Source organism: Parasteatoda tepidariorum, chromosome 10, assembly GCF_043381705.1.
Source record: "Parasteatoda tepidariorum isolate YZ-2023 chromosome 10, CAS_Ptep_4.0, whole genome shotgun sequence".
Classification (NCBI taxonomy): Eukaryota; Metazoa; Arthropoda; class Arachnida; order Araneae; family Theridiidae; genus Parasteatoda; species Parasteatoda tepidariorum.
In genome coordinates this window covers 49,760,224-49,773,499 of record NC_092213.1, presented here as the reverse complement: position 1 = coordinate 49,773,499, position 13,276 = coordinate 49,760,224, and the positions used below count along the sequence as shown (strand labels likewise).

General features: G+C 33.0%; 1 protein-coding gene across 1 annotated transcript; it reads right to left on the bottom strand.

Annotated features, from left to right (window-relative positions):
* Positions 1 to 1,565: 1,565 nt before the first annotated feature.
* On the bottom strand, positions 1,566 to 10,113 carry LOC107444266 (uncharacterized PE-PGRS family protein PE_PGRS46). Its single transcript, XM_016058365.4, has 3 exons — positions 9,095 to 10,113; positions 2,412 to 2,464; positions 1,566 to 2,280 (listed from the first exon to the last, which is right to left on the bottom strand). Exons 1-3 carry the CDS (start codon positions 9,834 to 9,836, stop codon positions 1,792 to 1,794), a joined length of 1,284 nt encoding a protein of 427 aa, XP_015913851.2. The 5' UTR covers positions 9,837 to 10,113; the 3' UTR covers positions 1,566 to 1,791.
* Positions 10,114 to 13,276: the final 3,163 nt, after the last annotated feature.

Sequence of the window (13,276 nt, the reverse complement as noted above, 5' to 3'; positions counted from 1 at the left end):
ATTAAATATGTATTAGGTAAGGAAATGTGTGTAAAGTGTCTACCGCTACAATTATTAAATACCAATTTACTAGCACATAAAACATATTCACTCGATTATATCGTGGGGTATCATTTGATTGAAGGTTTACATAGTCTATAGTCAATTCCCCACATGTGTAACCAACAAGATTTTACTATAAATGGACTCTACATAATGGCAAAATTTGGTATTTATTTACGAATTAATTTTTTTTTATAAAAAGATAATTATTGATGTTCCTCAACCTATTTTTGCTTCTTGTTATTCTAGAATCAGTGTCAGACTTGACCTTGCGGTTTACAGTAACTTTTTCAATGAAAAAGCTGTTCTGTGACGATCCAGGGGAATCCATTAATCAAGAAACAAATTTAAAACTTTATTACAAAAAAAAAGAATTTAGCTATGACAAAGACTATGTCTACTGCATCTTATGTCAAACAAAACTCAATCATTCTCTTTTCAATCATAGCGAAAATATAGCAGGCAGTGGTTCCTAACTTTTGAAAACATCAGTGAAGGGTATACTGAACAGGGGTATTTTACCATGAAAAACATTAATGTAGGATATACCGGGAAATGGCAATTAGTCTTAAAAAATAATAGTGTATGATATATCGGGAAAGCGTAAACCGTCCACAATATGTTCCCTGTCATCAGTATTATTTTCAAAAATTATAGGTCTGTTCGTATTTAAAAATCATTATCCAAATTCAATTTCACGTGGTCAGCAATATAAAAGTTTTTTTTTTATATAAAACTCAACAGGTATAATAACAAAGTAATAAAAACAAAACGAGCAAAAGCAAGCAAATAATTTATGATAGAAACAACATTTGAAAAATCCTTTTCGTAGTAAGAAGACTGCGTTTTTCCCTTTTCACTAAGCCCCGTCATACTACCTTTTTTTTTTCTCTAAGTACCAACTTTAGGAAACAAACCCAAGGCATTTCAAATTATTTGATATGCTAAATTTACTCAGGTAGTTATACGTCTTCATAGGGTTATTCTTTATATTTTAAAAAATGCGCCATCTTTCCATTCTAAATTTACGAATAACACAGCTTTTTTTATAGACTGAATATTAAATTTCTTTGAATTTTGAATATCTAGTACAAACATCCTCAAAAGATTTAAAACTTTTTAACATGTAAAACCTGTGTGATGTTACTCGGCTTGGTAATAAGTATAGGCTCTTCTTCTTTCCTTTTTATTTTTGAAGTTTGGAATGTGTATCAAAATATATTTTTTCTGCACAGTTAGAAACATAATATCGTGCAAATTTGCTGCAATCTTAATATATTGTCAAATTCAACCATATATTCTCATTCAAATTTTTCCATCTTAAATTTGATTACACTATACTATCGCTAAATTTAAATGAAAACCTGCTCTAAGTTCAGTAAGGTTGCGACAATATTTACCAATAAAATGGTTTAAGGTACCTATGGGACTATGTGAGGGTTCCACGTTAAAATGATTTTCCTGTTAATGTAAATAGGCCACATTAAAAATTAATTTAATATTTAAAAACGAATTACATGAAGTAATAAAATAAATTTTTTAATGAAACAAAATACATTCCACCAAGACACTACTATATAAAAGATTGTAGTGTTATATTAGAAAAAAATATTTAATCTCATTATATCATATCATAAATTGCAGTATACCATGTTATTATCCAATGTGCTTGAGGTATAAATTATACGCCCTCTATGGAATGGTAACAAAAGGCTGATCGTAGCTAAAGGTTTTGTAGATATAACTTTTTTATGGTTCATTACGAACTCCAGAACCCCCATTTCCCTCTCCAGTGCACCCATTTTCTCCTCCACAGCCCCAATTCCCTCCTCCAGAACCTCCATTTCCTGCTCCAGAACCACCATTCCCTTCTCCAGAACCTCCATTTCCTCCTCCAGAACCTCCATTTCCTCCTCCAGAACCACCATTCCCTCCTCCAGAACCTCCATTTCCTGCTCCAGAACCACCATTTCCTCCTCCAGAACCTCCATTTCCTCCTTCAGAACCTCCATTTCCTCCTCCAGAACCTCCATTTCCTCCTCCAGAACCACCATTTTCTCCTCCAGAACCTCCATTTTTTCCTCCAGAGCCGCCATTTTCACCTCCAGTTCCACCATTTCCTTCATTTTCCGTACAAGAGGCACCTTGCATATATTGGGTCACTTTTTCTATGCATTGATTACTAGGTGCCACTATTACTCGACAACGAACTTTTTCCATGTCTTGTTTTACGCATTCCTAGAAAAAAGGGAAAACAAATATAACATCTTGATTTTTTCTTCTAATCAAATACAAATTTTATAACTTATTAATAATTTAAATTATTTTAGATGTTGGTTTTGTTTATTATATTGATTGTGTTTACTTACACCAAAATTTCCTTGACACTGACTTGGTCCAATTTCTCGATTTGCCCACATTTCTGAAAATATTAGTTTTATAGAAATACTAATAAATACAATAATGTGTCTAATGCATTGCTTTAAATAATAAACATTCATCTCATTTACCAGAAACTAGAAATAATAACAACTAAAATGTGCGTTAAAACACATAATGACATTTTTAAAAAACATATAACTCATCCAATTATTAACATGAAAGAATTTTATTTTGTGGTATGTTTGAAATAAATAAATTGTAAAATAAAATACAGCTGTTGATTATGCATTTATCGGCACAAGTAGTCTGGCAGTGTGCAAGTTTGCAACTTCTAGTAATTGCTGCATTTAAAAAAGAAAGAAAGAAACTTTACACAAACTAAATATCACTTGCCCAGCTTCATCCACAACACTGTAATAAAAGGGTTTCTTAAAACTGAGCAAAAATGTGTCAAAATAGCTCTGAAACAAATGCAGTCTAGTCATAAAATCTATGTACTCATTATTGCTGATTATAGTGACCTACTCAAAATTGAAACAGTATATACTCATTTTTGAGAAAAATTCATTATCTCAAAAATTAACACATCATGATAAAATAACATATGGTCATCAAATGTAACTAAGTTCAAACTGTAATAGTTTATAATGATCAAATATTTGAAAACAAAATCTAGTTAGATAAAAGTTTACTGCACTTACCGTTATTCTAGATTTATTTCACGAATAAAAAATGTTTCCAAATCGGTAATCAACATGCCATGTTTATATACAAATGAAGACAGATTCTCAGAACTGTTTTGAGTATATCACTATACTCACTAATGCGTACCGGGGTTTTCAAATTCGACTACATTTGTTTTGGAGCTATCTTGGCACTTTTTGAGAAACCTTTATTTCTTTGTTTCTCCATTCTTCGCAGGTGGACTCCATTCATTGTAGGTCTCCCCAAACAACACAAAGACAGATAGAACAAAGAGGGAACATCCATGCTTGAGGCGGGATTCGAACCCCGAACTTTTCGCTCCTGAGGAATACAGACCGGTAGTATGATCTCCTTGACCACTATACAAGAAGATCAATACTCATTAAGAAAGTAAAGATCCATAGTGCATTGGTGTGCCCATCTTAGAAATTACACAAATATGTCGTTAAAACTGAACAGATTCCCAGTTAATTTTAGAAAATTTTATTAGTTAAAATAAATTTATATTTTTTAAACTAACAAGTAGTAACACTGTAAGAAATATGAAAAATACATAATATGTATGATAAATTTAATCTATCCAATTCAATGCGGAAATACGATACGAAAAGCTGTACGATACAAAATACTATGATAATCCATTAATTTTTTTTAAATATTAGTTAAAGATACAATGAAAATATGAATTCGCATTAGATGAGGGTGATTACTTGTTTTATAATTTTTAATAACTTTGATGTTTAGAAGCCTAAATTTATGATATCAAAAATTTAAAGCTCTAAAATTATAATGCCAATAAATTTTAATATTTTGTCTGCAATTAAGCATTCAAAAATTCCAATTTGTTAAAAATAGCAGTCTAAAATACAAAATAACGAGGAATTTGACGTGGATGAGGGTGATACGTTGTTACACAATAATTGTTTATACCAGCGTTTCTCAACCTTTCAGTATTCGCGGCCCAGTTTTCAATCATAATTTTCATCGCGCCCCCCACTTACAGTAAAATGTATACAACAATAATGTATATTGAGTATTTTGAATTCTGTCTTTAAAATATTTTTAACTAACTGCCAAAACAAAAGTAAAGTAAAAGCCAGCAGCAATTGAGATTGTAGAAACTATGTTTGGAGTTAATTTTTCAAAACAATTACAGTCCATACCTCTTTCAAATGATACTGTTGCTCGTCGAATTGGTGATACAGCTGAAAATGTAGTGTCAGCTTTTCTCGATGTTGCGTGACAAAATGTTTTCAATACAGTTTGATGAAGCAACATATATTAATAAAGATGCTCATTTAATTGCCTATGTTTGATTTTGTGATAATATGTCAGTAGTAGAACTACTTTTCTGCAAATCAATAGAACTCAAAACAACAGCGCTAGCATTATTTGCTATTTTAAATGATGTTATGAATGAGGCAAACATAGAATGTAAAAATTGCATCGGAATATGCACCGATGGTGCTCGTTCAATATCAGGAAGGTTCAAAGGTATACAAGCACTTGTAAAACAAAAATCGCCTCAATGCGTCTGGACACATTGCATGATCCACAGAGAAGCTTTGGTTTCGAAAGAAATGAGTACTGGTTTGAATATTCTGTTAACTACTGTTGTAAATGTTGTAAATTATATAAAAATGAGAACCCTGAGAACGAGAATCTTTTCCGCACTTTGTAAAGACATGGGTTCAGTACATTCAGAGTTACTATTTAAATGCGAGGCAAGATGCTTATCACGTGAGAAATTCCCGCAACGTGTTTATGAATTAAGAGAAGAAATCGCCATTTTCTTAAAAGACGATAATAGACCGGAAACCGAGAATTTTCACTATTGTTTATTTGTGATGAAATTGAGCTACTTGGTCGTCATATTCGAGAAATTAAATAACTTGAATCTTCAACTCCAAGGAGCAAATACACATATGTTGGATACGAGTGATAAAGTTAATGCTTTTTGTAGAAAATTGGAATTGTGGGGCAGAAATTTAAAGAAAAAAAACTTAACAATGTTTGCAAATGTGGATAATTGTACTAAAACTTATGAGGCTGACGAAAAAACACGCAAAAGTTGTTTTTGTAACCATTGAAAATCATTTAGCCATGCAGGCAACGAATTTTAAAAAGTATTTTCCTGCTGACGACAAACTGATAGCAAGTTACGAGTGGGTTAGGAATCCATTTCATAAAACTCCCGAAGGACTCTCAATTGCTGAGGAAGGAAAATTCATAGACTTCAGGACAAGTGGCGAAACCAAAATACAATTTAGTAATAAATAACTATTTGAATTTTGGCAGGAGGATGATTTTTCTGCACTGAAAACAAGGGCATTCTGCATTCTATTACCATTTTCAATATCCTACCTTTGTGAAACTGTATTTTCTGCTGTGGCTTCTTTGAAGACAAAATATAGATCATGGTTAAATATAGAAACAAAACTGAGAGTGACTATTTCTAATATTAAGCCTCACCTCAAAAAACTTTGCTCTGCAAGACAGGCCTAAGGAAATCACTAAAAATAAATAATTTTTTTTAAAAATTTAGTATGTTTTGATTAAGTAAGGTGGGTAAGCCAAAGGTGGCCAGTGCTCCTAACGTAGCCCACCCCCCAAAGTAAAATTAAATTTATTTTGAATCATAAGATGTCCCTGCTGCATTGTAAATCTTGTATCTGAGGTGCACGAGGCTTAATTGGAAGATATTTCTTTGAATGGCCTCCATTGTATGAAGTGATTTAATTTTTGCAGTTGTCATTCTAATATCCGGGTGAGAAGATATTGTAATTTATATGTGTTTAAATTCTTAGAACTTTGAGTTATGATATGTTTTCTGAAAATGTATTTCTTTTTCTATAACCACATCACTTTAATTCGAATTAATCTATCAGATTAATAGCTTTAAGTCGTGCAAATGGTGAGAGAGACCATATGCATGTTCCCAAGGTGGCCCGACACCGGTGCTACCTTAGGGACACGTGGGCCACCTTCGGAAAAAAACGTGAAATCTATAAGAGTGTTAATTATAAATCATTACGTAGCATATTATTTCTCAAAAAGGAATGATTGAATTGAATGCCAATTGATTTAATTTATTTTAAGCAAATGTGAAACTTTGGTATTTTTTAAATTTTTATAATATTTTGACTTTTTTTGCACTTTAGTAGAGTTTGCGATATTTTGTTTCAAGTTTTTTGTTTTGTTTGCATTTTTAAGTTATTTTTCAGGTATTTTTTTATTTTTGTGGTAGTTATGAGTGTTTTCGTGGTCGATTCTGATATTTTCTTGTAAATTTGGGTATTTTTATACTAGTTATGGGTTAGGTAAGTTAACTCTAGTATGGTTATTTAACTCTTACTTGTTAGTTAATCCTTTTGAAAAAATTAACTTGGTAATTCTTAATTAATTCTAATGAGTTAACTCGAAAGAATCGCTAGTGATTTCACACAAGGACTATCAATGTAAAATCAATAAACAAATTATACACTCTGAAAACAAATATCTTTCTTAAAGTCGGGAAACTTGTTCCTACCAGCAAGACACTTAAAGTGCTTTTTAAAAAGACGTTTGCCAGTCCAAGTGTTTTTGCTAAAGATAATTTGAGTAAGTGGAAAAGTGATTTCAATATATGGAACCTGTGGGAAACCTTAGGCGCAGAAGCTACAATTTTGAAATTGAACTACAAAATAAATGAAATTTTATTTTACAATTAAAAGTATACGTGGTATATATTAGAGATAGATGTAAGATGTTACAGAAAAAAATTCAGCCACACAGACTTAATCAGAAAATTAGAAAAAATCCTCAAAGCACCTTAAGTTTTGATTTAATAAGTTGTTTCCCTTTAATAAGTTATTAAACATGTCGAAATATATTTTGTTTTCTATTAGTATGTGCGCTTTCCTTTCTTCCAGTTAATCAATTTTTTTAAATAATATTTTCTCTTGAATATTCTCGCGCCACCCCTCTAGTGTGCTCGCGCCCCCCTAGGGGGGCGCGCCCACAGGTTGAGAATCGCTGGTTTATACAATGTTTTCTTTTATTTTTTTATTTCTAATGAGCTGCACAATCGGTCTTGCCGATGAGCAGACCTAGTGCGTTCTCCAGAGGTGGTATCCACTCTTTCAGGACCACCACAATGGGTGAGATACCGTTGGTCATGTTAATTTGGACGTCTAGTTCTGGCACACTAGATGGCAGCACCGAGACTCTCTTTGGATGCTAAAGTGCACTAGGAATTTAATTTTGCTGGAAATGCCAAGAGCCAATAAGGCACTCCAGGGATCTTTTACATGCCGCATAATCATACGACATGGCCGCTGAGGATTTTCTGCATCCCGAAAATCCGGTGATTGGCCCGGGGATCGAACCCGCAGACTTGGACTCAGAAGGCCGACGACAAACCAACTGCGCCACCCTGCCACTTATACAATGTTAAGCAACCGAAATTTATAAAATCCTCGAAATTTTTAACTTTTAAAGCATTTTATCAACAAAATCTGCTATTAAATATTCATTCAAAAATCCCAATTTGTTAAATTCAATAATGGATGATACAGAGCAAAGAGGAATTCGATTTGGATGATGGTGATATTACTCAAGAATTTCGAACAATCATGATGATAAGCATTCAAAGTTTATAAAATCAAGGAGAATTATAAATGTAAAAGCATTTTATGAAATAAAAGCACAAAAAAGGGATCAAAGATGATGTTGTAATATTCAAGATTATTCTATTTTATAACTTTCGAGTGAAACATTTGTAAGCATTTATCAATTAAAATCAAATTTTATTCTTCAGTAGTGAATTGGTAACTATTAAACATTATTTCGTTTTAAAGCACAAAGAATAAAATTTCGTTTATCTATGAATAACAAAAAAATCATCAATAGCTGTTTTGTGGTTTTGTGTAGTTTTTATTCTATTTTAAAGCCTGCGATGAGTAGTGAATAGTTTATGAGCTTCGTATTTACTAATTATATCAGATATTTACGAATTATAAGTCTTGTATATTATAAAATATTTCATTCTGATGATAGAGTGATGTATACACTTCATAAACTCTTAGAAGAGTTTCTGCGGGACATGTTCAATATTATGAAATTAATGTTTATTAGAAATTGTTATAGGTTACTATTGTGATAACTTTATATTATGTACATTGTTCAGTTTCTGCAAACCCTTATTTCATTTTGCATATCAACTTTTAATATATTGATTATCTTTTAATGTTATTTCATTAAGTTAAATTAAAAATTCATTATGCTACTTTGAAATCTTCTAACATTTAAATAATACTCCATGTTTAATTTCACTAGAAACATGTTAGAAAAAGCAGCGATTAATGCGTAACTATAATATGATAAGTAATATAGTGATAAATAAGACAACAAATGAGCTAACTTTATCTGTAACTGTATAATAAAGCGTAAGCAAGAATAAAAATTTTCATCAATAGATGTATTATCTTCTCACATTCTTAGAATTTAATGCAGTATATATTGAGGGGTTGACAAAATTGCATTTTTTTTTTTTGTTTTTTTATTTCCTTTAATCTCTCACCCATCATCTAAAATAAAATTTTATGCCACATTATAGAGTTAACTCTAGATTAAAATAAAAAATTAGGCCTTAATTAAAATTAAAAAGTCTCAAATGAAATTTTAAAAAATCTTTAAAATGATGTAAAAAAATTGGAAGAAAATTATTTATTTAAAAAAAAAATCTTATAAGTATTTGGTATGAATTTAATCCGTCTTAAAATATTATATCCAGTTCTAATATTGTTAATATTTTGTTGAGAGCATTAAAAAAAACAAATGAAATATTAAAATATCGAACTTGAAGCAAATGTCCAAAAAAAATAATTTTTATAACAACTGTAAAGAGAAAAATTTAAAGTAATTAAATATAATTAAAGTATCACAAAAATATTATTTTGCATAAAGTTTATTTCCTTACTCTTACCTTTGCATGTGCATGCTACGGACGTGGTAAACTGTTTGCATTCCTCATATAACGGAATCATCATCATTACTTGCTCTCTATGCCCATTGGTAGCAGGTATACCGCCATTACCCTGATACCCAGCGAATCCGCCTTGACTATAAGGTCCGCCAGATCTCGCATAAGCCCCTGGGTACCCAGGAGCGATCACTGGTACTGATCCACCAAAGTCACCACTTTGACTTGGAGGTCCACTAGACCATACAAAACCCCCATCATAGCCAGAAGCAATCGATGATGCCGGTCCCCCAAAACCATTAGAAACTCCACTAGGTCCAAGAAAACTACCAGGGGGAGCAGAAACAATCGCTGCTGATGGTCCACCAAAGCTATTAGAACTGCCTAAGCCATGAGGTCCACCAGGTACTAAAATATACTCTGGGGACCCAGAAGCAATTACCGATACCGGTTTTCCAGAATCATCTGGCTCTTTTGATCCGCTGAAACCTCTTAAACTTTTAGGATCATCATTTGATACAGTACTAATCACATGTGATCCAAATCCTCCAATCGCTCCTGGGCCTCCAGGTTGACTGTAGTCAGGAGGCTCTCCTTTGCCGTTTGGTCTTCCAAATGCCGGTGGTGAACTAGCTCCCGGAGCACCACCATGCTCTCCCCAGTCATGTCTTTGGTTAACAATACCTTGGGCTGTTGCATGTAACACGAGCCAAGCTACTAAAATGGTTAGCTTAAGGCACTTCATGATTCAAATGAAGCTTGATACCTAGACAAAGTGTTCTTAAAAAGAATAAAGAAATGTGTCATTTTTCATACTTCCTGTTGTGAAGCATGTGAAGTTCGTTCTTTTGTGAATGTTCACAATGATCTAGTTATAGTCCAGATCATATTTATTCTCCTTTCCGGATCTATTTTTCAAGGAACAAACAAAATGGAAAGTATGCGTAACCTAATAAAATATTAGGATTCGTGCTTTATAATGTTTCAGGAAATAGATAACAAATAATTCATTTCAATGTCTCGTGACTACCCCAATTAAAAAAACCTTGAGGTCAATATTTCAATTTAAGGAAAATTCTTCGAAAAATGTCACAATGCAAGTAGAATGGATTATATTTAAAAACTCAGGTGTATAGCCTTAATACAGGAAAAGGCTTTCTACATTTAACATTTATGTATTTTATTTTATATTTCATATCCGTCGTTGAACAGCCAACCCAATTTCGGGTTTACGACTACTAATGTTCAATCCATAGCCTTGTAATTTTGAACCAATCCAGTAGACAAGGAAACTCCTGAATCTGCACCCCCAGAGGTAGGATTTGTTATGGGAACATGGAGGACTTTGTGACTCGACTGATTTAAAGCGCATCAGTCACCATTTAGTACACGGGGAGACTCCGGCCTGCGGGGATCGAACCCACAAACTCTTGGGCATGGGCCCAGTACCCTACCAACCAGGCTATCCTTCATTCTCTTCATTCATTATAAAATTCATAATGTTTGGGATTTTACCAAAATAGCAACAGAATTGAACTTGCTTCTTTGAAATTCAGTGTGGTGTTGCAGAAATTAAGAGCAAAATGTTAGCAAGATATCATTTGAGTTCTTGCGATTGTGGATGAGCAGTTAGACGATTGGAGGCAGGTCAAAATGTCACAATAGTGGAACACGGGACTGTTAAAAAGTGTCATCTAGCGATTAAAAAGACCGCTGAAAATGGGGATTCTACCCGATAGCATGCTGGTTGCCGTTGTAAGAACACCATAGAAACAGAAATGTCACGCCTAGGCAGATAGCTACAGACCTTGCAACCACTACTGGAGCACACGTTTCTTCCAGAGCCATTACACGGTGGCAAAATCAAGTTGGATTCTGTCATGTACGGAAACCTGTTCGCTGCATATTGCTCAAACCACTCCATCGTCGAGAAAGATTACGTATGTGTAAGGAACGTATTGGTTGGAGGTTACCAGTTAGTATATAGAGAGCGGGGAACATATAGGTTCATGAATGGGGTTGGTATGGCTTAGACGTTCCGGTGTGTGCAGGCATCAAGTTCAGTAGCTGAACACCGCTTCACACCTTTGAGCGAGATAACGTTACTTCGCAGCGGTATTGTAGAGAGATTATTCTGGATCATATTTGTCTTTTTTGGGGTGTGGTATGTCCAGACATTCTCCTTATGAGTGACAATGCTTGAACACACAGGTGAGCTGAGCAATCAGGCATACTAGAAAGTAAGGACCATATGCAATGCCCTGCATATTCCTCGGACCTAAATCCTATAGAGTATGCATAGGTTGCTCTTGACAGACGTGATTTCATAAAGAACACACCCTTTTGAAACCGCGCAAGAGATGAGCCGCCTTGATAAAGATGGTTGACAATATCCCACAAGAACTCTTCGAGTTTTTTTGTGAAAATAACAGATGCTACATGTGTCCGAGGTAATCACACTCACTTATATATATATATATATATATATATATATATACAATAAACGCAACAATAGAATTATAAACTAAAACAAAAAATAATGATATATATATTCCGCATTCATATGGATAAAAAATGCATTTCTATAAATTATTATAGAATTTTTGTGAATTCATTGCAATTAGGATCACCTGTCACCTGAATAATCATTTTCGAAGTTAATTACTTTTAGTTTTCAATAGACAACAAATGAAGAAAATAACAAAAAAAAATTAGCATAATTATTTATCGATGTTTTTATTCAGTAATTGATTGTTAAAAACATCGATAAACAAGTGGTCACNAACACGTCGTACCCTCCAGCATCCAACGATCACATATCCGCATTACAGTTGTTTGGTTTCGTCCAACACGACTACTGATTTCCCTGAAAGATAATCCATAATCTCGGTAGGCCACTATCCTTCCTCTGTCGAACTCGGATACTTGATCAAAAGATGATCGCTGTTTTCTACGAAGCATAATTGATCGTTTTTTGAAAAAACCACAAGAAAAACACAATTACCCAACTTGAAATTGTCGAAATCTCCAAGCCTTAAATAGCGTTTTGAAGTGGCGCCACAGGCGCGCGTAACGTGCATCTGCTCTGAAATTCTAATCATTTGCATATCTCACCTCTGCAGATGCATGTTGTAAATTTCATGTTATTTGCATCCTTCCTTCAGGGTGTTGCATTTACGGTGGCCAGCAGTGTATAATTATTGATGTTCTTCAACCTGTTTTTGAGCTATCTTCTTGCTATTCTAGAATTAGTGTCAGACTTGACCTTACTGCTTACAGTAGCTTTTTCAATGAAAAAGCTGTTCTGTGACGATCCAGATAAATCCATTAAACGAGAAACAAATTTAAAACTTTATTACAAAAAAAAAGAAAAAGAAAGAATTTAAGTAAGACAAAGACCAACTGTCTACAGCATCTTATGTCAAACAAAACTCAATCATTCTCTTTTCCGTCATTGCTCATATATCTTTATCTCCAAGACGACTGATTTTGTTCTGTTCTAAAACTTTTCGTATCTCTCCTCACGTCCAGGCACATTTCCACGATCTTCTAACTATTTTTTCCTTTTTCCCTGCTGTCGCTGATATAGTACACTTTTTTACTTCAACGTATAAGATTTTTTTTTCTCTATTTAATCGACTTTTATTTTCGATACACACATATACAATCTGTGACACTGGATAAAACTTTCCTAAATATATTATATAGTATTATATAGTTTAATTTCAGGATAAAAGTTGTTTTCAGGCATTTGTATAAATTGTAATTCATTAAAATGTCATAATATAATCGGAATATCGAGTGCTCATACGCTGAAAGAAAATTGTGTTTATTCACAGGTAGGAGCTGTTCATTTACTTTGTTATCTCACTATTCCTTTATTATTTGAATTCCTACAAATCCTAAAACAATATTTAATAAATTACTTTTATTTTTGCAGTTTGTATTTTGCATTTTGTAACAAATATTTTGATATTGCATTTGCCATAAATTACATATTTTAAAAATATTTAGATTTTTTTAAGAACAAACTGTGTGTAAATGTTCATTCACTGGTCAATTTATACTATATGTTAAGGAATGAAACTGAGCATCAAAACTTCACGAGCAAGCGAAAATATTTGCCTTTCTTTTTCACGTCTTTCTTATAATTTCAAATATAGTAATTTTTATGTCTTATAATAA